We start from the raw sequence: 27751 nt of genomic DNA on the forward strand, positions 1-27751 counted from the left end.
AAGAACTCCATTTATTTGAGTTTTTATGGTTTTTCACCAATGTTCAATCTTAATTAAAAGTTCCCCACCTATGCCCAAATTGAGTTTTAATTCTTAAATTCTTAATTTGTACAAATAAATATTATTGGGCTTCCACCACTGATGCTCCATTGGAATATTCTTAAAATGGATTTACATATGGTTCTCCACCAGTCATACATTCACATTTCCAAAATATGTATAAAGTTTTTCCTCAGAATAATTTTAAATTAATATTTTTCCAATATACATATATCCGTTTCCGAAAATTATGGGAATTTTATTTATTGTTTAAATTTTTAACTATTGAATCGAATTCTTTCCAATATTTCATTAAATTAATTGTTGTTAGCTGCACTTTATTTTGCTACAAAATAATATTTTGTTAAAAAATTATTCTTGGAATAGTTGGAAATTTATCATCTTTTAAAACATGCCTGTTACTTTTTATAAACGAAATTATTAAAAATAGATAAAAATGGCCATTATTATGGCTTTATATTACTGAATTGTGGTAATAACTGAAATGATAAGGAAATACATATGTATATGTGCTTTATTAACTGCTTTTATTATGCTCGTTTAAAAATGATCAGACATATTAGTTAATAACTTATAATAGTTAAAATATTCTTAAGTTTAAAATAATCATAACTGGCTAATATCATAAATCAACATTTAAGTCTTAATTATACAAATATAAATTAAATTAGAAAACAATTTTGCTTAAATGATTGAAGAATATAAAATAATGTCTATTAACAAAAACAAAATTCTAATTTTTTTTGGTACCAGGAGAATTCCGTTAAAATTTACACATGAGTGTCTGAAAACAAAATTATAATTCTGTGGAATCTCTTTTAAGCGTTTCTAATCTAATGGCCATCTGTAAAATATGGATGTTGCATGGCATGTTCGGCGCTAATACGTTGATTGGGACGACATACTAAGAGTTTTTGCAGCAAATCACGTCCTTTGGAATTCAAACGCGGTACAATTTGACTCCATGATGTAATAGCGGGAAAATCTAGGATAAAATCAACAATTTTCAATATTAAATGATTTACAATTACTTAATATATATCTACTTACGAGGTAAAGCTACATAATCAGAGAGATGAGAAACACCTGGCCAAGTGTCTTCCGTTGGTGTACCCAATACTCTAAATATTTTCATTAACTGATCTAACACATCAGATCCTGGAAACAAAGGTCTACCGGCATCTGCCAATTCGGCAAATATACAACCTGCAGACCACATATCTATGCTAGTAGTGTATAATTTAGCGCCAAATAAAACATCAGGTGGGCGATACCATAAAGTTACCACTTCAGCCGAATAACATTTCACCGGTATGCCAAAAGCTCTAGCCAAACCTTATCCAATAAGAGAAAAAAAGGTTTCATATACACTAATCCATGCATTTGTAGCTCCTTACCAAAATCAGCCAATTTAAGTTCTCCATTTTTGTTGATCAATAAATTTTGTGGTTTCAAATCCCGGTGCAATACATTACGACTGTGACAAAAAGCCAAACCTCTTAACAATTGCAACATGAAACTGCGACATACTTGCATATCGATTTCGCCATTAAGACTATCAAAATATTTCTTTAAATCCTGGTCACAGTGCTCAAATACCAAAGTTAGTTTCTTTTCCGAATGCAAGACATCATACAATCTAACAATATTTTTATGTTTCAGCTCCTGCCAGAAAGTTTGTAATTCAAAAAAGTGTTATTGTAATTAATTTTATTAGTCATTTTCGTCCATAATACGAATGCTTCTTACTTTAAGCAGGCATATTTCGCGCAAGGCTGAGGATGGCACACCTTCGTCATCTTCATCTAAACGCACCCGCTTGAGAGCAACTATTTCCATAGTTTCTCGATTACGTCCCTTAAACACAGTACCGTAAGTACCTTCCCCGATTTTTTCCAATTTTTCATATTTCTGCATTGTATTTTATGCGATGTTTTCAACTTTTTGTAAACAGTTTATAATTTTTGCATACTTTTGCAGAAGGAAAAACAACAAAAACAATCACTAATAATTTGTCTGCACTTGGTTGTATAAAAGGTAGTAAATTCTAGTTGTAGAATTATTGATATAGAGTTGCCAATACAGAGCTGATTAAACAGCTTTATTTTTGGGTATTTTTTACCCATCCGATGATATAAAATAATCTGAAGTTATATAAAATTTAAATGATTGTAATAGATTTTGCTTGAGAACTGCATAAAACCCTATAAACACAATCACTCAAACATTTATTAAATTCCACGTTATTATATAAAATCTTTTTCTACATTAATTTTAAATAATTTTATATTTTCGTAATTTATTTTTTTAAATGTTTGTTTTTCATTTTTATTCAGCACATTCAAAACAAATGCAGGATTGATTGTATTTTGAAAATTATCGATATTTTGTAAAATCCCATAAAATGTAAATTAGAATTTTGCAAAATCTCATATCTAACTAGATTTTGCATATCATTAAAATCTTGTAAAATAAATTAGATTATGATTGAAATCTAGATTTCCTACAAAAATCAAAATTATTGATAATTAATCATGAAACTTAATCAAAATATTTGATTAATTAAATAATTTATTAATCAGGATGTTTCAGTTTTTTGTTCTACTGCATATTGATTTCGATTATTTGCATTGTAATAATTCCTAAAAATCGTTTTCTGTTTAGACGTTTTTAATGGACATTTTTCATTGTTATCATCACATACATATTGAAATGTCATCTCATAATTGACAATTGAAGAAAAAAGAATTGTTGTGTGTGAGCTGTTTTTTTTGCGAAGAAAATAAATCAGATGAAATTTATACAGAAAATAAATAATAAAAATTATTAAAAATAAAAGTATTCTATAAAAAAACAATGTTCTTTTTATAAAAAGTATGCATTAAAAAAAACTGTTGAATATTATATAAAGAAAATAGCAATAAAACTACAAATGACCGCTGTGTTTGCAGTGCAACCAAGAAAAGAAAAAAGTCGTTCATATGACGTTTACTCCCCTTTTTCCAAACTTGATTATGAAGTTTAAATTGAGACTCCATTAACAAATTTGAGACAGCTTCACTAATTATGAAAGTGCCGATTATTGTGTACAAAATAATGAAAATAATATAAAATTTTCTTTAGTTTCAAAAAGAAATACAAAGTAAAAGTAATGGTTTTGCTGTAAAATAATTTTGATTATGTTTATAATGATGAGTCAAACAGTGGTCATTTTTGTGTTGCTTTTATGAGTAGATTGTTGGATTTTTATCAAAATTTATATTCATGTTGTTGTTTTTTTCTTTGTTGCAGATTAATAGCCTTAAAGTGATTGATAGTAAAATACATATTTTTATTGTGAACTTGAGTAGAGATTTAATTTTTTCTATAAGAAGACTTACAAGATGGTGCCTCCTAAGGAGAGCATAGATTTGGAAAGTTTTTTGGTAACAAAACATTCCTGGAAGGGGAAATACAAACGTATATTAGCAATAGGCAATTTAGGAATATCAACCTATAATCCCGACAAATTGGATTTAACCAATAGATGGTCTTATTCCGACATTGTATCTGCAGCACCTACAAAAACCTCAAATGTATGTTTAACGATTGCATGTCTATTGTTACATTTATATAATTTATAACTATTTTTATTTAGATTCCCAATGAATTTGTATTGACTGTTAAAAAAGATAAAAAACTGGATTCAATTAAACTAAGCTCAGAGTATCGCAATGATATTTTAACATCCATTTTGAAATACTACAAAGAATTTGCTGATAAACCTAAAAATTCTCAAGTTTGTATTATTTTTATAATGATCATTGTTATTGTTGTTACTTACAAACACAATTCATTCATTAAAATATGTGTTTATTTGTTTGCGTTTGTATTTATTGAATCATTACAAATCTATAGTTTTTTTTATTTATTAACAAATTTAATTTTATTCTACTTTAGCGTTTTTCTGCTTATAAATATCACTGGTCGGGCATTAGTTTACCCACAATGTTGGAAGTTACGCCCTGCTCATTAGATCAATTGGATCCCACCACCAATGAAATATTGGCGAGTTATATGTACAAGGATATTGAAGGAATAATAGGTATTACACTTTTTATGTTTTTTTTTTTTCAGACATATTCTCAAACAATTATTAAATGTTAATGAAAAAAAAGTTTAGTTAAGTTTTTTACAACTATTTTGCTTATTGGAACTATATTAATTTGAATAATTGTTTTTGAATATATTTTTCATGCTTTTAAATCTTTTGGTGATGGTTTTTATAAAAAAATAAACATAAAATTGGTTTTTGGTGAGAGTAAATGGTTATAAAAAAGTAGATTTCCAAACAGAGGTTGATTGAGACATGAATGTTTTATTTTTTAAGCACTTAATCCCATTTTTTTAAAGGCCTGGTTATTGTTTTTGGAAACGATATAAATATTTACTGGCTATCTATGAATTCTTGGAATATATCGTTAAGATAAATAATATCTAGATACCTATAAAGAACTAAGGGTACATTATTACATTATCTATATTATAAGGAATAGGGTAGTTTTCAAAATTAATTTTATCTTTAAAATATACAATTTTCATGGTTTTATATTATTTAATATTTCTTTGATAAAATTATTTTTATTGGTCAACGAAGAATTTAATATATAGTTTTATACATCCATTTATAAAAAAGGTTTTGGTTTATCAAAATTTCAATTTTAATTTTTCTTCTTTGTACAACAATTCATTGTTTATTATCCTTCCCACATCTGATTGTAGCCGTTAAATTACCAAGAGGAAACAAATTTTGGCTCGTGCATACTAACCGCTGTTATAGTTACCTAATTATGTTTGCCTTTACTCTAGCTTTTCTAACCCATTTATTTGACATGTGTTTCATCTTATGTTTTCCTTCAAATGTGAATTAAGCAGGAATTTCGGACTATGAAGGCGGCATTGTTATGGCCTATGGTGGCTTTAGTCGTTTGCATCTGTTCAAGGCTCTTAATCATCATGAGATAGTGCAAAATATAGCACAAAAATCAGCACAGTTTCTGGGTATAGACATAAAGATCTTAAAATCACAAATAACACTGGAACAATTTGAAAGACAAAGATTTGGCAAATATAGGTGAGTGCATTGAATATATCCACCCACAGACATGCTATAAATATATAAATAAAAAATATTTTAACAATTGTTAAAAGCGGCGATCAATTTCAAACTTCTATGACTGAATTTACTGTACAAAAACATACACCACGTCATCCGGATCCAGTTAAACGTATACTCTGTCTTTCGGAGTCTACACTTTTGGAACGAGACCCTCAGACATACAGTGTTTGCACTCTACGCCCGCTTGCAGATGTTTTTGCATTAATACGCGAGAAAGATAATTTACAAAAATTTTGCATTGAGTATAAAAACGGTATTGTGCGCTCCTATACAACGAACGATCGTGATTCGCTATTGGCCACTTTACTGGATGCTGTACGTTCCAGCGGCAATCAAGATGTTCATATACGCATTGTTAATACACCGCGTGGCAAACGTTATGTACCACTAAGCAGCATTGTTGACGAAGAAACCGAGGCAAATCTATTACGATTGGTTATAAATAATTTTCAAAATCCTGCTAAACGTTACGAAGTTTTAGAGCGTTTTAATGCCAATGTACCGCATAGTGGTTTAAATTACAGTGTAACGCAAGATGTAAGTATTTGATATTACTTAACTTTCTAATTGTAGACATTTATTTAAAAATATACATATTTGGTATTTTTAAATTATCTCCTTAAAATTCGTCAACTATAGTTTGGGAGAGAATATAATAAAAATCTGTGATTATTTATATCGACCTCGTTTTTTATACTCTTCACCATGAGTGGCAAGGGTATATATAAGTTTGTCATTCCGTTTGTAATTTCTACATTTTTCATTTGCGACCCCACAAAGAATATATATTCTGTATCGTTATAGATAGCGGAGTCGATATAGTCTTGTCCGTCTGACCGTCTGCATGTTAAAATCAGCTTTCCGTAGCGCCTAAATAACTTACATACATGATTCATAGACAATATGGATATCCAATAATAGATATTTCAAAGACCTTTGCAATTGCGTATATAAGGCCAAAGTAAGCCGGACTAACAATGGGTCAAAATCGAGAAAAAAATTTTACCCCAATTTTTTTTTTCACCAAGAAATTTTTTTCACTAATAAATTAAAAAAAAAAATTTTAAATAAAAAAAAAAAATAAACAATAATGTTTGGCCTAACTATTTTTTCGCTAACAGATTAAAAAAAAATTTACTTAAAAATATTTAAAATTTTTATTTTAAAGTATAATTTGGTGAAGAGTATATAAGATTTGCCACAGCCGAAATTAGCTCTCTTACTTTTTTTTTATTATTTTTGAACTAAAACTGGATTCCTAAGTCATTAACCTACCAATAAGGATATCTAAAGATATACATATCAAAGATATTTTGAACGACATACATAACTTCTTAGAAATTCGGACCGAGAATGGGTCAAATAATTGTTTAAACCAAATTTTTCACAATTTTCTATTTTACCAAAAATTTTTCTTTTCAAAAATTTTTATCTGGAAGTATTCTTTTTTCATATAAATTTTAATTATACATAGTTAATTGAGCTTAAGGTAAATTTTATAAAATATATACTTTTTTTATTTTCAATAAAAACAAATTTCATATAAATTTAAAAAAAGTAAACTTAAAAAGTAAAAGGGGTTAAACGAAAATAACTCATATTTGCTGACGGAAATAAATAAACTTAACTTTACGGGTAATCGAAATAGCAACTATATATCTACTATTATCACATTCTTTCAGAGTCTCTTCGCTGAAAACAAAGAAAAACTAATACTGAGTGCTCTACAAGCATTGGCACAAAAAGAGTTGGACAATCCAACAGCCCAGTTAACAAATTTCGAACTTGAAGCCATTTTTCATGGTCTAACACGTTTGTTAGCCAGCAAAACCGGCTATGCTGCATTTACCAATTTACCGGGATTTCGAGAAATTATTGGCACAAAAATTGTAGCTGCCCTAAGACGTAAAGATTTGGCCGTTACTTATTCAGCCATAGATATGGTAAATTCTCTAATGCATTCGGTGAATGCTGATCATGATTTGAAGCAAGAGCAGTTAAACAAATCATCCATACTATCATCGAAATCATTTTTGGAGACCTTACTTAATATGTGGACCAATCATGTTAGCCATGGCAGTGGAGCATTGGTTTTATCTGCCATGTTAGATTTCTTAACATTTGCCCTATGTGTGCCTTATTCAGAGACTACGGACGGCAAACAATTTGATATATTATTGGAATTGGTGGCTGAAAGGGGTCGCTACTTATACAAACTGTTTCAACATCCATCTTTGGCCATTGTGAAAGGTGCTGGTCTAGTTTTGAGAGCCATCATAGAGGAGGGCGAACAAAAAGTTGCCGAACAAATGCAATCTTTGGCTTTGGATGAGGCGGCTTTATGTAGACATTTGCTGGTAGCATTGTACACGCCCTCAAATGATCCCACTTTAACTACACATCGTCAATTATCTAGACACTTGATTGGTCTGTGGATAACGGACAATGTTGATGCCATGGAATTATTTAAGCGTATATTTGTAAGTTTTATATATTAATTTATGTTTTATAATTCGTTTAAAAAAACGATTGTATTGTTTTATAGCCTGCTGGTTTATTAATGTTTCTGGAATCGGAAGATACCGTGCCAGAAACAGACGTTGAAGAAGACAAGTTAAATTTTAGAGATAATTTAAAATTTGCCATACAGCATTCCAATAAAACTCGTAAAAATGTGATTGAAAAGCATTTACAGGTTGGATACAATTTAATTATTATGTATCGCCTTTTAAATTAATCTATTTGTGTTTGTTCTTTAGGGCATAAAACATTGGGGCATGAATTTAATTGAGCAACAAGATCCTGCTGCCCAAGCTCTAAAAAATCGCCCCGTAGTTTTGCGCAATAGGCGCCAGCGTAAAAAAACGTCAGAAGCTATAGTGAATCTACCCTATTTCTTTTATAATTTTTCCAAAGATCACAGTATACCTAATTTAATATGGAATCATAAGGTACATCACAAAAAAGTTAACTATTTAACAATCTTTTTTTTTAATAATAAAATTTTATTTAATTTTAGACTCGCGAGGAATTGCGCATTTGCTTGGAAAATGAATTACGTCAATTTATAAATGATCGTGATTTAGCTGGCAATATGATTGTTGCTTGGAATTATCAAGAATTTGAAGTAACATATCAGGTAAATAAAAATATGCAAAGTGGCTGATGAAGTTATTAATTAATTAATTTTAACTTTGTTTTACGCTCGCTAATGTAGTGTTTGGCTGATGAAATTCAAATTGGTGATTATTATATACGTTTGATATTGGAAAAGGATGACTGGCCTCAAAATTTAGTAAAAGATCCGTAAGTTTAATTTATTTTTTGTTTTTATAAAAAAAAGTATGCTTTAATAAACTCTTGCGTTTGTAAATTTAGTATCGAATTGTTTAATGCTCTGTATCGACGTGTGTTATGCCGACAACGTGTTAATGATGATCAATTGACTGTAACTTCTTTACAAGCTTTGGCAAAAGTTTATAGACGATATCACAAGGAAATTGGGCAGTTTGGTGATATGTCCTATATCTTGCAATTAAGTGATAGAGTAAGTAATTTTTTTTAATGCCATGAATTCAAAATAAAAATATTTATTATTTCTTTTTAGTGTTTCTCACCATCCTTAAGAGATGCTCTTATAAATCTTATGTCATGTTTAGTATTGGAAAAATCCAATTGTCGTCCTCTGGTCGATCATGTACAATGTTTAGTTGATCTCATAACATTGGCTCATTTGCATCAAGGTCGGGCCCAACCAAACACCAAAACCAATGTTATTGAAGCAGGACCAAACATGCAGCAATACGAGGAAAAGGATTGGTATTATAATATCGAAAAAGAGGGACAGAAACCCGAACGCCAAGGACCCATAACCTACTCAGAATTAAAGGAATTGTGGTCGAAAGGTGTTATAACGCCGAAAACTAGATGTTGGGCTATTGGTATGGATGGTTGGCGTTCGTTGCAGCAGATACCACAACTTAAATGGTGCCTTATAGCCAAGGGGCAACCTTTATATAATGAAACAGAACTGTCTTCAATGATATTAGATATACTTATCAAATGTACCAGTTTCTTTCCATCCCGTACTCAAAATGGTCAAGCTGTTTTAATACCTGGCCCCAAACTGTCGCGTAAACTATCCGAATTCATTTGCTTACCTCACATTGTTCAAGTTTGCTTGACACATGACCCCGGACTGTTGGAACGTGTGGCCACGCTCTTGTGTCAAATTATGCAAGACAATCCCGAAATGCCCAAAGTCTATTTGACGGGAGTTTTCTATTTCATGCTGATGTATAGCGGCAGCAATATTTTACCCATTACAAAATTCCTTAAAATGACGCATATGAAACAGGGTTTCCGCAGTGAGGAATCATCACAATCTGGCATAATGCATCGTAGTATTTTGGGTCAGCTATTGCCCGAAGCTATGGTTTGTTTTCTGGAAAATTATAGTGCAGAGAAATTTGCAGAAATCTTTTTGGGTGAATTCGATACGCCCGAAGTTATATGGAGTTCGGAAATGAGAAGACTGTTAATAGAGAAAATTGCAGCACATATAGCTGATTTTACACCACGCCTTAGAGGTCATACAATGGCCAGGTAAGAAAATAAAGCAACATTTTTATAAAATTCTCCACAAGAATATGGTTGCATGTTGAAATTTAGAGTGCTAGAAAGTATTTCCCACACAACTGTGCAGCATCTAGACCTTACGTTTTCTTGCATCTTCTAGACTGTTTTAATTTGCGACCCCAAAAAGTATATATTGTATCTCAATTATATTTTCAGATATCCCTATCTTGCCATACCAGCTATAAGCTATCCCCAACTGGAAAATGAATTATTCTGCCATATTTATTACTTGAGACATCTCTGTGATACTCAAAAATTTCCCAATTGGCCCATTTCGGATCCAGTACAACTACTGAAACACACATTAGATGCCTGGCGTAAGGAAGTCGAAAAGAAACCGCCACAAATGACCGTCCAGCAAGCATACAATGATTTGGGCATAGATTTGGCCAAACATCCCAAACCAGATGAATCAATGATACGTAAAAGTTATTATCGTTTGGCACAAATGTATCATCCGGATAAAAATCCCAATGGTCGTGAAGTTTTCGAAAAAGTTAATCAAGCCTACGAGTTTCTCTGCTCTCGTAATGTATGGAGTTCGGGTGGTCCAGATCCCAATAATATTGTATTAATTTTGAGAACACAAAGTATTCTGTTTGAACGTTATGCAGATGGTAAGTTTTCATTTCCCCTAGGTTTGTAACTTTTTTTTTTGCTACATTGATATATTTGAATATTTTAAGTATTACGTCCATATAAATATGCTGGCTATCCTCAACTTATTAAGACCATACGTTTGGAGACCAAGGATGATGATTTGTTCTCAAAAGAAACACAATTACTTACCGCTGCTTCTGAACTTTGCTATCACACAGTGCACTGCTCCGCCTTAAATGCTGAAGAGTTGAGAAGGGAAGAGGGTATTGAAGCATTGCTAGAGGCATACGATAGATGTGTATCAATCATGGGCGCCGACTCCAAACCAGATTCCTTACACTATCAAGTTATTTCTAATGTAACGCGTTGTTTCGAAGTTGCCTGTAATTTCGAGAAATGTAAACAAAAAATTATCACGCTGCCACGTCTCATGTCCGACGTGTGTCGTGTGGTCTATTTCAAACACACTCTGTCCGTTAGTTTGGTAACAAGTTTGGCAGCAAATAATTACGAATTACAGTGTAATTTAACTTGCAACGGAGTGTTGTGGTCCCTTATGCTCTTCTGCTTTGAATATGACTATACGCTGGATGAGAGTGGCGTTGAGGCTAGTGATAAAACGAATCAACAACAGCAAGCCAATACATTAGCTAAAATGGGCATTCTTGCCTGTATAGCTTTAGCCGGCTATGGCCTTGAATTGCGCACTACGCCAGAAACGAAATCAGTAACATCTTCAGAAAATAATTCACCTACAACCAGTGTCGCAGGAGCAGCAACAGCAGCAAGCATAAAAGCGCCCTCTATACCACCTAAACCCAAAACGGCGTATACACAAAATGCACAAAATCCTTTAAATAAACAACTTGCTATAACATCGGGTCAGGAAAGTAATACATCGAGTGTTGTTAGTAAACAAGATTCAACGGCTAGTGAAAAATCTGAAGCTGGCACACCCGAACAAAGTGCTAAGGCATTGGATTTATTGCGACAGAAGTATGTGGTAACATCTGATGCTCAGAATACGGTGGTCAAACAAGTGCTGGATCGCTTGCTTACCAAATATATTGCAAATAAACTAACAAAAGAAAAGGATAGTGAGGTGAGCGTTTTTCTATTTTAAATTTTAGAGATACAATTTTTTGACCATTCAAATGAAAAACATAAGTTTTTCATTTACACATTTTTCAAATGCGGAGTAAAGATAGCTCTGTCCGTCCGTCCGCATGTTGAAATCAACTTTCTGAAGCCCCCAAATAAATTACAAACATGATACATCAATATATCGAGTATAGTTCTGGTTCGGTTGCTATTTAAAATTGCTGTGATAAAAGCAAAGAACCGATTTGTATATATTTCGGATCGACATTGGGTCAAAATCGGAAAAAAATATTTTTAAATCCGAATTTTGTTCACCAAAAATAATTTTTCATTACTGCATTTTATACCCATCATCATGAGTTGCAAGTGTATACATAAGTTTATCATTCCGCTTGTAATTTCTAAATTTTTCATTTGCGATCCTACAAAGTATATAAATTCTGGATCGTTACAGATAGCGGAGTTGATATAGCCATGTCAGTCAGTATGTTGAAATCAACTTTCCATAGCCCCCAAATAACTTGATTGATATACCAATATATCGGGAATTCTTCCGGCTCGGTTGCTATTTAAAATCGGACAACTCGATTATTGGCCTATTTTAGATCTATAATATGGATATCTAATGATTTCAAAATCCATTGCAACGATGTATATAAGGCTATAGTAATTTGGAACTACAATGGGTCAAAATCGGGAAAAATATTTTTTAACCCGATTTTTTTTAACAAAAAAATTTTTGTCATAAATTTAAAAAAATTCAAAAAAAAATTTAAAAAATTTTGAAATTTTTTAAAAAAATCCAAAAAAAAAATTTTAATGAATTTTGAATTTTTTTTTTAAATTTTCAAAAAAAAATAATTTTAAATTTTGTATACCTAAAAATATTTAAAATTTGTATTTTTTTATTGTTTTTATTTATATCCGGATTACTAAGAACAATGGATCGAAATCGGGAAAACGAAATTTGTTCACTAATTAATAAAAACTTTTTTGCAATAAAATTATTTTCGATAATTTCAATAAAACGAAATTAATATTTTTGTTTTAAAGTATAATTTGGTGAAGGCACAGCTCTCTTACTTGTTTATACATCAAATTGTTTTTTAAAACAAAAAAAAAAAAAAAATTCCCAATTTGTTTAACTTTTTTTCACTAAAAATCGTTTTTAATATTTTTAAATAAGAAGCCAAATATAGCACTATTGTTTTATTTTCTTTTAAAATAAATGACAAAAAATTATTTAATGCTCATAAAATTTACAAATTTCAGATATTAAAAATACTCACCTCCAACACTCGTAATCCCTATTTAATTTGGGATAATGGTACTAGAGCTCAATTATTAGATTTCCTAGAACAGCAACGTTCGGCATCCGTTAAGGAAACCTTTGAAGATATAGCAGAGATTCATGAATTGGTAGCACAATTTGAGTTCGATGCACATAAGTAAGTTTAACATTAAATTTCTTTTAGATGTATATATTTTTCTTATATAATAATTATTTCACACAGAGATGAATTACAAATTGGTGGTGTATTTATACGAATCTACAACGATATGCCCACATTTCCTATAGTTAATCCCAAGCAATTTACACTAGATTTATTGGAATATCTCAAGCAAGCCTATCACTATATGATGAAGCTAAAACATTCAAATACTATTGCGTATTCCGAACCCGTTTCACCTACACTTAGTGGCTCGGGTGATGGTATACTTAAGCCTACTTTAGCACCTAACCATCCGCAATTGAAGCAACCTAAAACTGGCAATACATTTGATGAAGTGCTTAATGCATATAATCGTTCAAAAAGTCGTAAAAAACTGGAAACTGAAGCCCTGATGGAGCAGCAACATATACAAAGTCAATATAAATACGATTTTGCCAATGATGTTCATGTGGAGCAACATATTATTATGGTGCTTAAGGCTCTAATAGCTGTTGTTAAGGCCAATCATGAAGTAGAAATTCAATGTATAGGAAATTTCGATATGATATTTGGATTTTTGGCTTATAATCTATTTGCCGAGGTAAGAGGGTGTATGATCATGAACAAATAGAATTTTTTTTTCCAAATATTATTTCTCATTACAGAATACTACAATTAAGACGGTGGCTCTGGAAGTGGTGGCTTTAGTTTCACGTAATAAGGATTGTGTAACTGAAATTGCTGCCTGTGAGGTGTTGGGCAACTTTTTGGTGGCCCTTAAAGATCCCGATTTGAGAGCCAGTCAACAAAAAGTTTTGGAAACTATGTCGGGTCTTATGAATGTGCAAGAAATGATTAAAGAAGCACAAATGAAGGGTGCAGTCATATATTTATTAGACATGTTCTGTAATTCCCGCAATCCACTGATACGTGAAATGTGTGCTGAAATAATGGCCAAAATGACTGCCGATCGATTGAGTGGTCCTAAGGTATTATAAGAGATTTGTTAAAAGTATTTTACAATTACTTAACGACTTTTTTTTGAATAGGTTCGTATAACGGTTTCCAAATTTTTGCCTGCTTTATTTGTGGATGCCATGATAGAGTCACCCCAAACTTCGGTACAACTGTTCGAGTCTATACATGAACATCCCGAGTTAATATGGAATGATAAAACCCGCAATACTGTTTGTGATGCTGTAAATGATATGTGTGAAAGGTACTTTTAAAGGCTACATAAATAATTACTAGAGTTTAATCTATAGTTTTTCTTTCGTATGATGGCAGTTTCTATCGCGCACAAAAATTAAATTCCAAACATTTGTGGAAGGATCCTGAAATTCTTAAGGATATTGTATCAAATGAAGTGGTTGTAGCTGGTGTTTATTTGCGTCTATTTGTAGCTAATCCTGCCTGGACTTTACGTAAACCCAAGCAATTCTTATCAGATCTCTTAGATTTTGTTGTCGAACAAATAAGTAAAAGTTCTTCGGAGGTAATTAATTATTAAAAAGATTTCCATTTAATTTTCTTAATTTGTTTAAATATTTATTTTTGTATTAATTTACAGAAGGATGTTTTAGATTTGTCTACTAATGCTTTAGTGGAACTTTTACGATCGCAACCGAATTTAGCCGATGATATTCCTGTCTTGGGTCACATACCCAAACTATTTAACTTGCTGACCGTGCAACCAAAGAATACATTATCAGTATTACATCAATTATCATTATCAGAGGTATGCAGAAGTTTTACGATTGACATTTAAACATATGTAATACAATATAAATTCAAATTTCAGTTCTGTGTCAGTGCTGTTTCGCAAACTGAATGCATTATGCCCTTAAAGAAATGCATGGAACATCATCGAGATTGTATAGAAAAATCCTGTGAAACGTTGAGTCGTTTATTTAAATATCAGCATGTGAGTTTAACTGGAGTACTATCATAAATTCATATTTAATTAATTGAAATTATTTTCTAGGATTCCTTAATTAGCCAATCTTTGGAAGTTGGTCTTATACCCTTTCTATTGGGTTTATTAGACAGTCGTTTGGATTATGTAGACAATGCATCAGCTGTTAAAGCACAAATCGTGGCTGCGCTAAAAGGCATGACTCATAATCTCAACTATGGTGATCGCGTTACACAAATTTTACTCAAACATCCAGTATGGTCAGAATTTAAAGATCAACGACACGATCTATTTATAACCGATACAAATATTAGAGGATATCTAACGGGTATTTTCTTTATAAAATTTTGTAAAATTAAACAAGTTATAATATTTCTGAATTTATTTATTGCAGGTATCAATCCTACTGCAGGCTACCTCACTCAAGGACCAGCACAAAATGTCGAAGTGCTGACCTCACCACCACCTATTGATCGTGATGATCCCTCTGCTAGACCACCAGAGGATTAATATTTGCCTACAACAAATATTTTCTAATACATAAAAATATATATTATTTTTTTTTTAATTTTTCCGTTTAGTCGTATTTTTTTATAAATACACATTTATTATATTTTCAAATGTATATTTACACAATGTAAGAAATTAAGCAGAATAGAAAAACAGTTTTTATCTCTTTTTTCCAAGTTGTAGGATTTAATAAATGATAAACAACAAACAAAACATCAAAATAAGTAAAAGTATTTTATACAATATAAAAGAAACAAATCTATAAAAAATTAATAATTTATAATTATAAAAAATACCTTTATTTTGAAATATTTATACACATATATAATTTTTTTAAATTAATATTTTGCAAATACTATAATAATTCATATTAAATTATATATTAATTTCAATTGAACACACACACATATTTACATGTATTATAATATAATATAATTATAATTTCTATCTTTAAAACTATACATAAACACTTACAAAACATAAACATACATTCACAATTTACGAAAAAGTGATGAAATAAAATTTAAAAAACATTAAATGTATTTTCAAAAATAACATAACTTTTTTTTCAATTTATCATCAACTCATTACTATAGATAAAACCAAACGCGTGTAGTCAATACATGATGCCAATGCTGTAATTATATAACGCCATCTTTCCATAGACAAGTAAAGGAATTGAACGTATTTTTCATTTTCAATTTGTAAATTGTAAACTTTAGCTAAGTAGTGAATGACATCAAAATGTTTGGGATAAACAAGATCCAAAGTACTAAAGAAAGAAAACTTAATTAAGTAACTTTAATTAAAAACCGTTTTCTGGTAAAACTAAATTACATTTATAAATAGGAGTCGATGTAGGCATGTCCGTCTGTATGTTGATATAACAAAAGTATATCGTTACCTTAATATAGAAAGGCCCTAACTAGTGTTTTGTTTTGTAAGCCCAGATTTTTGTTTATTTCGATAAATGGTCCGCTTATAAATCATAAATTGTTTCGCTAGAAAAATTAGTTTTAACAAATTTTTTTACAAAAAATATTCTATTTAACGTAGTTAATGCCAAGAGTCAACTTAAATAGAAGTTATAGGATGTTTTGTAAAATCCCATAAATTCATGAGTCGAATTCAATTTTAATTCGTTAACTAATTCTACAAGTCTCGTTAATATTTTTACTAAAGTATATACGTTATTACCATATTGAGATATTAAATTTTTTATAAATTACCTTTCCAGTAAATATTGTAGTATAGCATAATAACTTATCATGATCATAATTGGAACGATAACTGGCAGTAATATTAGAATGATTAAAATACAGGAATACAAAAATTTGAATATTGTGGGAAATGGTAAAGGTTGCAGCCAAGTATCAATTAAATGGCCCACTAATGGTTGTAGGTAATAAATGATTTTACTTAATAAAGACATCTGTTTCCACTAAGAGAAAAATTATATTTAATTTTTTTTTTTAATAATTACAAATTTTGTGTAAAAATCTCGCCACTGATCTATAAATCGATTGATTTTAAAAAACAAACAATTGACAAATTGATGATCTTCAAATCGTACGATTTTATACATTGAAACTGATTTGTTTAATCGAAAATAAAACGAGTAACATTATTCGTTTTACTTTCGATTTACAATAATCAAAATATGTGAACTCGTTTTAAAAACGAAATCGTTTCTCAAATTCGTTTTATTTAAAAATTACAAGTTTTCTTCTATGTATATTTTAAATAATTACAAATTCAATATATTTTATATTTCGTTTGTTTAAAAATTACCACTTTTCTAGTATGTAATGGTTTATGCCAAATTTTATTCATTTAAAACTTTAAATTTAAAAACAGTTTAACAAAATATGTAATTTTTCACTTCGAATTTGAATTTAAAAATATAACATTTCTATTCAGTGTTGTAAAATGATATAAAATTTCAATGCTTACATTTAACAACTCTGGTTTATATACACGGCAAGTGTTGTTAAGTGCAAAACAAAAAGAGCAACACTGTTGTTATGGTTTGTATTTTGTTGTTGTTAGTGTGTCAACAATATTGTTTCGAAGAAAAAGTGTACAATTGTTTAGGCAGGTGTGAAAAAGTTAAAATTTTCCAATAAAATTGTTATAAATCTAATATAAATGTAAATATTAGTGCAAAATTAATAAATTGGAATTGAAAACATATAATTTAAATGCTTAATTATCAAAAACATTTAATAAAATAAGATTTATATTGTGAATTTACTACCGGCATTTTTATTTTGCTGGTCTGTCCAATTGTCGATTTTTTTGTGCAATAATTTCTCGCAGGAAACATGGATGTGCAAATTTTAGAATATGTTAATAACTATTTGGTAAGTTTATGGCTTTGGGGGGAAATAATGTACAGTGTTAATGTTTATTTTATGTTAATGTAGAAAGTAGAGCCCATTGAAGAGGCCTTTCTAAGTGTGATTGTTTACCGGCCAGACGGCGAGCAAGATAAAGCCACCAAATTCACCAATGACATTGGTATGAATGAATTGATTTGTTATATTGTAAAAAGTAACTAAAATTCAATTTACATTTTTATAGTGGCAGCATTTGGCTCTATTCCCCAGGACAGTAAAGAAGGAATTGTGCGTCAATACTTAGAGAAGGCAGCATCGGCCACAAACACTAATCAGTTGAAAGTGTTGATGGGTACACTGGGCAAATTGGCAGAATCTCATTTGATAACAGCAAAGTAAGTATTTGAGAAAAGGTTTTAAATTAATTGAATAGAAATATTGCTTGCTATCTGATTAATAATTTAACATTATTTTTTTTTAGACTACTCTGTGACAAAGTTCTCTTATGTGAAAAGCTAAACTATGAAAATAAGAATTTTTGGATAGAAAGTCTTCGACTGATAAAAAAAGTTATAGATCATGTAGACTATAAGGGCGTGCGGGAAATAATGAAAGCATGTCGTGACAAAGCACAACGATTTCCACTTAATGTAAATGTAACATATTTACCACAACTGTTGGCACTAGAAGATACCATACGATATATATTCGATCGCAATAATAGTCTATTGCCAGCATATTTTATAGCTAATGAAATAATCAAACCCTTTCCATATCATTGGGTAAGTTAATATTTTTAGTATGTATTTGTATCATATTTTCTATTAATTTACTTACAGAAACTTAATAAATTAATGACTGATGTTGTAGAAGAATTTCGTCAAACTGCCCAAATGGTGTCTATAATTGGCCATACCCATATGTTACCGATCGTGGAACATTTCGGTTATGCTGATCATATGATGAATTCATGGAAATTAGATCCCAATACTTTAAAATTTAATTTTAAAGGTAGTCTACCATACGAACCGGAATTAATGGAAGAACAGCCGCAATTGTTGCGCTATGTTTTGGAGCAAACCTATTCCAAGGAAATGATTTCAATAATGTTGAATTTACAAAAACATCAGAAGCAAAGATGTAATACATTGGAAGATCAGTTGGTTAATTTAATTGTAAGTGCTATGGAAATGACAGAATCGAATGAAAATATTGCTGGCAGTAGTTTCAATGTACCCGAGGAACAAATAAACCAAAATGAGTGGATCTGGTTGCATTTGTCATCACAATTGATCTACTTTGTTCTATTTCATTTTGTTAGTTTTACGCATATAGTTTTAGCACTATACGATAAGGTAATAAATACTACATATAAATGTAATTTATAATCCTGAATATTTCATATATTTATTTTCATTATTATTACAAGCTTTCGAAAAAGGAGTTACGTAAAGGCCGTGATCAATTAATGTGGATATTATTACAATTTATATCGGGCAGTATACAAAAGAACCCTGTAAGTGAATTTGTAGATTGTTCTTTTAAATAAAATACAATGTTAATTATTTTTTTTAGATTGCCAACTTTTTACCCATGTTTAAATTATTTGATTTATTATATCCCGAACAAGAACCTTTGCCATTACCCGACTGTAACAAATCTTGTTCACTGAGACAGGTAACATTAAAAATTTAATTTTATTTGTTGTTATATTAGTTGTTGTTTTAATTTTATAGATGGCTCCCATTTGTATTTGGATTCATTTAATGAAAAAAACTAGAAATGAGAACATGAACATTACACGGCCTTTACCAATTGCTTTAAAAAATCATCATGAGTAAGTTATCATAAACGATCGCTGTTTAAATGTATATTAGGAACTCTATTTAAGATAAATATTAACCAAACAAATACTTGTAGTTTTCTTCAGCATTTAGTACTGCCCACAACAATGATGTCCATGAGTTTGAGCAATGATTTTCGCATAGTTTTAGTATGTAATGCGTATTCGACGAATCAAGAGTTTTTTGCACGACCCATGAGCATACTGGTGGAAGCTTTAAATGGCAATGCAAAATCTGCCTCCGGTGCTCCCATACAACCTCTACCTTATTCAATGGTAGTACTAGATAGTCTAACAGTTCATAGCAAAATGTCACTGATACATGGGTACGTAAATTCCTACTAATTTATCATCTATTGCTGCTCAATTAATTTACATTTTTTAAATTAGTTTTGTAACACAAATGATTAAACAGTCCCAAACTAAAACCTCTGTTCCTACGCCAGCGTTAATTGAGACATACGCCCGACTTCTGGTATATACAGAAATTGAATCTTTGGGCATCAAAGGATTTTTGTGTAAGTTTCAAGCATGTTAAAAAAACGATATTTTATTTTATTGTTGTTATTTTCAGTGCAATTATTGCCGGCAGTTTTTAAACATCAAGCTTGGAGTATTTTACACATATTATTGGAAATGTTTTCATATAAAATGCATCATATACCAACACATTATAGAATACAATTGCTTTCCAATTTACATTCATTGGCTCATGTGCCTCAGTCCAATAAAATGCAATTGAATATATGGTGAGTTTTAAAATAAATTATTGTTAATTTTATTTCATTAGTCTTATGTTTATAGCTTTGAATCAACCTCTCTTCGTTTAATCAACGCCATGGGCTCGGTTGAGTTTCAACCTCAGCTATCGCGTTACTTTAATGAAAAACCACCTGCTTCTGTGACCTCAACCGAGAGTGAAGAACTTAATCGTGTTTTAATTTTAACCTTAGCCCGTGCAATGCATGTTACGGGCGGTGGGGAAGATATGCAAGCCTGGTGCAAGGAATTACTATCGACTATAATGCAAAATACACCCCATGCTTGGGCTTTACATTCATTGGCCTGTTTTCCACCGGCACTTGCTGAATTCTTTGCCCAAAATAATCATCCGGTAGAGAATAAAGCACTACTGAAAAAATCAGTAGAAGAGGAATATCGCAACTGGTCTTCGATGACCAATGAAAATGATATAATCAATCATTTTATAAAACCTAATACAAGTCATTTGTTTTTGTGTCTGTTATACAAAATGATATGGGAAACTGATAATATAAATCCGGTAGCTTACAAGTGAGTTTAATTTTAAGAATTCAAATTGTAAAAATAAATGTATATTTTTTCCTTTCTGCAGAATCCTAGAAGGTATTAGTGCTCGAGCTTTATCTGCCAATTTACGTAAACTCTGTGATTATTTAATAAGTGAGGTGGTCTCTTCAAACGGCAAAGAATTTATACATAAAAGTGTAGATTCTATTAATAATTTGATTTGGAAATACAATGTTGTTACTATAGATCGTGTAGTCTTGTGTTTGGCCTTGCGTACTTTGGAAGGCAATGAGGCCCAAGTTTGTTTTTTGATCATTCAACTTTTATTGCTTAAAGCATCTGAGTTAAGAAATCGAGTTACCGAGTTTTGCAAAGAAAATAATCCAGACCATTGGAAACAAATTAATTGGTAAGTTTTAGAATAAAATAACCTTGGAGTACATTTTAACTTATTCTCTCGTAGTCACGAGAAACATTTGTCTTTCCATCAAAAATATCCTGAGAAATTTGCTCCTGATGAATCAGCATCACATCCTCCACTGCCAGTGTATTTTTCAAATGTTTGTCTACGATTTTTACCGGTATTGGATGTGGTAATTCATCGCTTTATTGAATTGCCAATACAGCATGTCCATCAAATTCTCGAGGTCATCTTGGACCACTTAAGTATTTTATATAAATTTCATGGTAAGTATATAAAACCAAACAGAACCGTGGTTATGGTGTTATTTATATATCATATTTATTTCCAGATCGTCCTATTACATATTTATACAACACTTTGCATTTCTATGAGCGCATATTAAGGGATCGTCCCTCATTGAAAAGAAAATTGGTGAGTAAGAAATTTTTTGTCATTAGTAATGAAATTCTTAGGTATGTACATTGGACCCACATACATTTTTTTTGTTCCAAAATTGTTATAAATTTTTACAATCCCAATGGATTATTATATGTGATTATTATAATTTATTGTTATTGCCTTGAACATATAGCTAACATCAGATAATGTTTGTATTTGGCTAAAATAAATCGTATTGGGACCTATGTGGAATGTAATGAAATATGTAGAGAACAAATAACAGCTGTCAGCATATGTTCCTTTAAAGTAGTATTTAATAAAAACCTTAAATTTAGGTTAGTGCTGTTACTGGATCTTTTTGTGATATACGCCCGCCCAACTGGTGTATTAGCGAACAATATAAATTATTTTTACAAAGTCCCGATCTCTTATGGAATCCAGAATTGGCTTATTATATGAATTTAATAAAGCGCTTAGCCGAAAGTAAGTAATTTAGTACAGAATTATTTAATGTTATTTATATTCATATTGTTGACATTTAGCGATAAGTGGTAAAAATGTTTTCTTCAATGCGGACTGGCGTTTCAATGAATTTTCTAATGCTCCTGCCCATGCTATGTATGTCACCTGTGTTGAACTCTTAAGTTTACCGGTTGCACCTCAAATTGTGGCCACTAACATAATCGATGTTATTGTTAAGGGTTATGCTTTGATACCGCAAAAAGAAATCCATTCCTATATAAATGCAGTTGGCATAGTGTTGGCAGAACTCCCGGAGGCCTATTGGAGTGGTATTTACGAAAGATTACAAGAGGTTTTAAATGTACCGAATATGTTGCGATGGACATATCGCTTTAATGCTTTTGAAATGTTTAATTTTAAACTTGTACGTGAAGCCATGGTAGAGAAAACGTTTGCTGTTGTTTTGGCTGTGGCGCATTCAATATTTCATCATATGGGCGGACTTAAATTGGCTACAATGACAAAGTGAGTATAGATAAGGGTATTCATAATTAAATAGATATTTTCATTTAGTAATTCGATTTCTTATAGATATATTAAGGAAACTCTGAAGCCGCGTGTGGTAACTGAACATCAATTGGTGTTTTTGTGTCATGTCTTTGGCCCATTTTTACAACGTATTGAACAAGAGAAACCAAATGCTGTAGCTGGCATTGCAATTCTACTGTACGAGATGCTGGAAGTGGTTGACAAACAACATGGTCCCACTCCATTGGAATATATGGATCCTATATGTGATTTTCTGTATCACATCAAGTACATACATGTTGGTAACATAATTAAAAATGAGTCAGAAGCTATTATTAAACGCTTGAGGCCAGCTTTACAAATGCGCTTACGCTTCATCAGTCATCTAAATATTGAGGATAAACATACCGAAAAGCCATGTGAACAACAAACAGCTTCCGCAACAACAGCAAATCTACAGCCAACCATGGCTGCCCAGAGTATGCAATTTCAAGCCAATACAATGCAACAAAATTTTGCTAATTTACCGAATCAACAGCAGCAGCAACAGCCACAACAGACTATGCAAAATGTTAATAATAATCCTGGGGCACAAACACAACCTGGTAATCAACAGCAGCAACAACAGCCACAACAACCACAGCAATTAAATCAACAGCAACAACAATTGCATCAAATGCAATTACAGCAGCAGCAAATACAACAGCAATTGCATCAGCAACAGCAATTTCAACTACAGCAACAGCAGTTGCAACAACATTTACAGCAGCAACAAATGCAGCAGCAACAACAACAATCTCAGCCACCCAACATGGGTGGTGGGATGCGTCATAATTAAATACATAAAATGTCTTAAACTAATTATGAAAAATACAACATTTTTTTAATATATACATACTACTAGTAATTTCAATGCGTTTCACTACTCGACTTGTTTAAAAAAAATATTTCGTTATAGGGAGGAAACAAGTATTTTTTCTTAACAGTTCAAAAGTTATGTACATTTTAACTTTATGTATTTTGGTTGCATCGATTAAAAATATGAACTTTGAACTTACATAAAAACCAAACTAAAGCGAATTTCGAAATACTGTAGAACTTCAAATTATGCAAGCAATGGAAAACAATCCAAAAATCTCTAGTTTCTAAAAATAAAATACAAAACCCCTTTGATTGTTAACAAATTATGTTTCAAATACTATTTATTAATTAGAAAAATTTAATACTTTTTAAAAAAGAACAGAATAATAAAAATGTAATTCGAAATTATTTTTTTAAAAAAGGGTTATATTTTCACTTTCATATCAATTAAACTTAGTTAATCCAATAATTTCTTTTTCGATTTTGGTGTTGAAATCGTTTTTAAAGCTACACGTCTTGGTGTCTTGTTGCCACTCGGTGTCTGTGGTTTTGAAATATCATCTGCTTTTTTCTCAACTATGTCTGCATTAATCTCCGCGACTTCTAAAGGTTTTGGCAATGATTCATTTAGCGGTGTTGCCTCATTTGTTTCTTCATACACCAGACGTATATCTTCTGTACGTTCACAAGTGGTCTCACTAACCGTCAAAGGTGTTATGCCAGATTCTTTAAGGGGTTCTTTATTGGGTTCGGGAAGAGTCTCTTGTGTGGTTTCAGTATTAGATTCTTTATTAAGGGGCCAGGCATCCATGGCCTCCTCAACCAAAGATGTTGAGTTAACAACCGATGGTGTTGAAATAATAGCTCTTGGTGCCCTTCTAACTGCTATTGGTTTAGCTTTTTTGTCTTGGCGCGGAGTACTCTTTTCTTTTGGTAAAGACGATATTGGAGATTGTGATTTAAGAATATTTGTCATAGATGTGGGTGTTTGCGGCAAACTGCTGGGTGTACGCGGATGTCTCCTAACGGTTATTGGTGTAACAGGGCGACTTTTCTTTTCTGGTGATTCGAATTTTTCATCTGTACTTAAGATTTCTTTATCTATAATAATATCAGCAGCCAAAACTTTAGCTATGGCTGCTTTTTTAGGGGGTGTTGCATCTTCTGCGGGTTTTGTCGAAGTTTCATTTTTGTCTTCAGTGTTGGTAACAAGTAGAGGTTCTTGTTCAGTTTTTTCGTCATTAGTCCTTGTTGTTGTTTCATCAACAGGTCCTGGTTTGCGTTTTACAGCAATTGGTTTAGCCTTGTTAACGTCCTCCTTCTTTTCGGCAGTGTTTATATCAGTAGCGGATTTGAGTTTAGTTTGATCTACAGTGTTGTTTGTCATTGCTTCGTTAACAGGTCCTGGTTTGCGTTTTATAGCAATTGGTTTAGCCTCGTTGACGTCCTTCTTATTTTCCAAAGCGTTTGCTTCAGTTTCGGGCTTGTGTTTAGTTTTTTCTTCATTAGTGTTTGTCGTTGCATCGTCCACAGGTCCTGGTTTACGTTTAATAGCAATTGGTTTAGCCTGAATTGTATCTTCTTTTATTTCTTCAGTATTTGTATTAGTTCCGGTCTTTTTATCAGTTTTCTCGTCATTTGCATTTGTTGTTGACTTATCCACTGGTCCTGGTTTGCGTTTTATCGGTATTGGATTAGCCTTTTTAGTATCTTCTTTGACGTCACTCTCAGTAGGTTTTCTCTTAATGGCTATAGGCACTGCTTGCTTGTCCTCCGATGGCTTCTCTTTCTTTTTAGTTTCATCCGTATTGCTGGGTATTTGTTTCTTCTCTTGTTCAACTACTTTTTGCAACTGTGGTTCTTTTTGCACACTCACGGCTTCCTTTGCAGCGGCGCTATCATCAGTAGAAGGTTTTCTTGTCTTTGCTGAAGCTTCATTGTCCTTTTGTTTTTTTGTTTTCTTGGTAACCTGTGCTAAAGCAGCTTCCAGCGCTGCCTCTGAATTTTCATATTCCTCACCTAGTTCACCCTCTTCAAAAGTGATAAGAGAACAGAAACCATCTGTACTGGACACTACAACAATGCGACCATCGTTTGACCAGGTAATGTCGGTCAAACGTGTGTAATGTATATTTGAAATTAGAGCAAATGGTTGTTTCTGCTGAGTATCATAGAAATACACCGAGCTCTTGGTTGCTACTGCAAATATCATACGGTAGGGTAAAGGTACAACTGGTGGATTTTTCTCGCCATTAAAAGGCCGTAATTTAAACAACAACGGACAACATTTAACCGCAACAGTATATTGATCAGGACATGGTAGTACTATGGCCGGCTGACGAAAACCGTAACGACTGAAGGCATATGTGGTATTTAAAGGTCTAGTGCATCCCTCATAATCCGTAACACCAGCGGGTGTTAATAATAATTTACCATCAGGTGTGAAACATAAACGCCTGAAAAATGTTTGTAGTGTATCGTCATGAAATAGACGCATACGTTTGCCATGCAAATTGTTGTCTTCTGGAACTGGTAAAGTACCTTTGCTCACGCGATAAAGTACTTTTTTCGATTGTATGTCGAAAATGCGCAAATACCTAAAAGCAAAATTTAAATATAAAATTGCAACAAGTGAACCAATTATAAAAAGTAATTAATTTTGAGAAACTTATTTAGTTGCAGTGCGTTAAATATTTATTTGTTTGTATCTTACCTGTCAGTACTCAATGTGGCTATGTATTGATTTTTAGGATCCCAGGCCACACCCTGCACGAATCCTTTATGGTCATTTAAAATCGACATGGATTTACCTTTTTGAACATCCCATACCATGGCCGAATTATCAACTGAGCCCGTTACCAAATACAACGAATTGGGAGCCCAACTCAAATCATAGATATCTTCCATATGACCGCGCAATACTTTTAATGTAATCCACACTTCCTTGTCTTGTTCATTTGTAGAGTCCAAAATATTCAAAGGTTCACTGTCGGATTTCTGTTTCCATATGAAAACAACACTTTCATCATCTCCCGAAGCCAAAAGTTCCCCATTTGGCGACCATTTGACAACATTAACGGCTCTTTGATGCCGTGTTAAATCAGCAGCTAAATCCAATTCGATATCACCATGTTCTCCGGAAGATATTGATTTCATATACCATATTAATACATGAGCATCAGTACCACCAGAAGCCAGACGGTAGTAATTACTGCTCGCATTTGATTTTGGTTGTATATCAACACTTAATACGGGATCACGATTGTGCCACGATATTTCGGGAATTTTGCACTTCATTTTAAAATTTATAGTAATAAATTTATATAAATAAATTAAAAAAATACTAACGAAAATTCTTTTGTAAACTGACTGAATTAAATCGCGCCAAATTGTTGCTTTTTGTTGTTTGTTCAAACGTCATATTGACGTCTGGAAAAATATAAACAAACACAATAACAGTGTTACCTGATCAATTTACTTTTTGGTATGCACAGAGTTGCTTTTAAACACAATAAACAGAATTTGGTCGTCAACTGCGCGATTTTCGAGCAGAGCTTCGAATTAGTTCTATTTCAGGGGGGTTACTCCCTAATTCGATTCGAAAGAAAATCTTTTCGAATTACAATGCATTTAGCACACATTTTCGTATTCGGATTGAGTTACGCAGTAACACCCCAGCTTAATTTTTCAGTATTTAGATAATAACATGTATCTAATCCAATTTTTAGGAAACCTTCCAATAAAGAATGATACAAATTAATTTAAAAATATACCAAAAAATTAAAAGAAGCCGATCCAAGCTTGATTAACTGTAAATTTTTCATTTGATTTTGTTATTTTATTGTTCCATTTGATAAAATAATAAAATAAATATGATTTTTTTTAAGTTTATCAAATTTCAACTTGAATTTACTTTACTAATCGGTATTACAAATATTACGGAGAAATATGTCGCGTGACAAATCATATTAAACCAATGCAAAAATTTCAACAATTAATAGTATTCCATTTTAATTAAATATATTTTCTGTAATAACTTATGTTCCATTTCCCTGATTTTTGCATTTTTTCGAAAACGAGTTCTATTTTGGTGACGTTCGGGATACCATGTTTTTTGCTAATAACTAATTGACAAAACTTATCTTTTTCACAAAACATAGTGCTACAAATATGCTATCGAAAAATGTAATTAAGACACAATTTTTTTCACTTCACATGCGTTCGGGACAGAG

At 31.6% G+C, this 27751-nt stretch overlaps 5 protein-coding genes across 6 annotated transcripts; 2 read left to right on the forward strand and 3 right to left on the reverse strand.

Moving 5' to 3' along the window:
* Positions 1-568: 568 nt before the first annotated feature.
* Cdk5 (Cyclin-dependent kinase 5) lies at positions 569-2053 on the reverse strand. Its single transcript, XM_065510784.1, has 4 exons — positions 1810-2053; positions 1458-1725; positions 1111-1395; positions 569-1045 (listed from the first exon to the last, which is right to left on the reverse strand). The coding sequence occupies exons 1-4, from the start codon at positions 1975-1977 to the stop codon at positions 894-896; spliced, it is 873 nt and encodes a 290-aa protein (XP_065366856.1). The 5' UTR covers positions 1978-2053; the 3' UTR covers positions 569-893.
* A 748-nt stretch (positions 2054-2801) lies between these two features.
* On the forward strand, positions 2802-15975 carry Rme-8 (receptor mediated endocytosis 8). 2 transcript variants are annotated; one of them, XM_065513850.1, is made up of 24 exons: positions 2802-2934; positions 3352-3635; positions 3698-3838; positions 4000-4144; positions 4972-5173; positions 5251-5755; positions 6901-7698; positions 7764-7913; positions 7978-8169; positions 8238-8357; positions 8436-8524; positions 8597-8765; positions 8826-9823; positions 10013-10473; positions 10543-11558; positions 12830-13005; positions 13072-13591; positions 13656-13979; positions 14040-14209; positions 14278-14485; positions 14561-14728; positions 14792-14914; positions 14975-15233; positions 15300-15975. In XM_065513850.1, exons 2-24 carry the CDS (start codon positions 3444-3446, stop codon positions 15413-15415), a joined length of 7242 nt encoding a protein of 2413 aa, XP_065369922.1. In that variant the 5' UTR covers positions 2802-2934; positions 3352-3443; the 3' UTR covers positions 15416-15975. The 2 variants fall into 2 exon arrangements, with proteins under 2 accessions (XP_065369922.1, XP_065369923.1); XM_065513851.1 differs by having other exon boundaries at positions 4975-5173.
* LOC135962109 (uncharacterized) lies at positions 15713-17315 on the reverse strand. Its single transcript, XM_065513852.1, has 3 exons — positions 17207-17315; positions 16645-16856; positions 15713-16187 (listed from the first exon to the last, which is right to left on the reverse strand). The coding sequence occupies exons 1-3, from the start codon at positions 17246-17248 to the stop codon at positions 15995-15997; spliced, it is 447 nt and encodes a 148-aa protein (XP_065369924.1). The 5' UTR covers positions 17249-17315; the 3' UTR covers positions 15713-15994.
* Positions 17316-17501: 186 nt separating this feature from the next.
* On the forward strand, positions 17502-23552 carry MED23 (mediator complex subunit 23). The gene is made up of 18 exons (XM_065512168.1): positions 17502-17778; positions 17842-17935; positions 17999-18149; positions 18236-18536; positions 18594-19109; positions 19184-19270; positions 19330-19431; positions 19491-19591; positions 19675-19923; positions 19988-20115; positions 20172-20346; positions 20402-20890; positions 20952-21275; positions 21330-21553; positions 21619-21701; positions 22004-22151; positions 22211-22655; positions 22722-23552. The coding sequence occupies exons 1-18, from the start codon at positions 17740-17742 to the stop codon at positions 23494-23496; spliced, it is 4431 nt and encodes a 1476-aa protein (XP_065368240.1). The 5' UTR covers positions 17502-17739; the 3' UTR covers positions 23497-23552.
* A 274-nt stretch (positions 23553-23826) lies between these two features.
* Caf1-105 (chromatin assembly factor 1, p105 subunit) lies at positions 23827-26882 on the reverse strand. The gene is made up of 2 exons (XM_065513502.1): positions 26233-26882; positions 23827-26116 (listed from the first exon to the last, which is right to left on the reverse strand). Exons 1-2 carry the CDS (start codon positions 26814-26816, stop codon positions 23977-23979), a joined length of 2724 nt encoding a protein of 907 aa, XP_065369574.1. The 5' UTR covers positions 26817-26882; the 3' UTR covers positions 23827-23976.
* Positions 26883-27751: the final 869 nt, after the last annotated feature.

The sequence above is a fragment of the Calliphora vicina genome, chromosome 5 (assembly GCF_958450345.1).
Source record: "Calliphora vicina chromosome 5, idCalVici1.1, whole genome shotgun sequence".
In the NCBI taxonomy this organism is placed as follows: domain Eukaryota; kingdom Metazoa; phylum Arthropoda; class Insecta; order Diptera; family Calliphoridae; genus Calliphora; species Calliphora vicina.

Coding starts and splice junctions, on each gene's coding strand:
- Cdk5 (XM_065510784.1), bottom strand. CDS start 1,977: ATGCAGAAATATGAAAAATTGGAAAAAATCGGGGAAGGTACTTACGGT. Junction 1,726..1,809: donor GCGAAATATGCCTGCTTAAA/GTAAGAAGCATT, acceptor ACTTTCTGGCAG/GAGCTGAAACATAAAAATAT. Junction 1,396..1,457: donor ACTTAAATTGGCTGATTTTG/GTAAGGAGCTAC, acceptor TTATTGGATAAG/GTTTGGCTAGAGCTTTTGGC.
- Rme-8 (XM_065513850.1), top strand. CDS start 3,444: ATGGTGCCTCCTAAGGAGAGCATAGATTTGGAAAGTTTTTTGGTAACA. Junction 5,756..6,900: donor ATTACAGTGTAACGCAAGAT/GTAAGTATTTGA, acceptor ACATTCTTTCAG/AGTCTCTTCGCTGAAAACAA. Junction 7,699..7,763: donor AATTATTTAAGCGTATATTT/GTAAGTTTTATA, acceptor ATTGTTTTATAG/CCTGCTGGTTTATTAATGTT.
- LOC135962109 (XM_065513852.1), bottom strand. CDS start 17,248: ATGAATAAAATTTGGCATAAACCATTACATACTAGAAAAGTG. Junction 16,857..17,206: donor CATTACATACTAGAAAAGTG/GTAATTTTTAAA, acceptor TTTTTCTCTTAG/TGGAAACAGATGTCTTTATT. Junction 16,188..16,644: donor CTACAATATTTACTGGAAAG/GTAATTTATAAA, acceptor TTCTTTCTTTAG/TACTTTGGATCTTGTTTATC.
- MED23 (XM_065512168.1), top strand. CDS start 17,740: ATGGATGTGCAAATTTTAGAATATGTTAATAACTATTTG. Junction 19,924..19,987: donor AAAATGTCACTGATACATGG/GTACGTAAATTC, acceptor TTTTTAAATTAG/TTTTGTAACACAAATGATTA. Junction 22,152..22,210: donor AATAAAGCGCTTAGCCGAAA/GTAAGTAATTTA, acceptor GTTGACATTTAG/CGATAAGTGGTAAAAATGTT.
- Caf1-105 (XM_065513502.1), bottom strand. CDS start 26,816: ATGAAGTGCAAAATTCCCGAAATATCGTGGCACAATCGTGATCCCGTA. Junction 26,117..26,232: donor GCCACATTGAGTACTGACAG/GTAAGATACAAA, acceptor TTTTGCTTTTAG/GTATTTGCGCATTTTCGACA.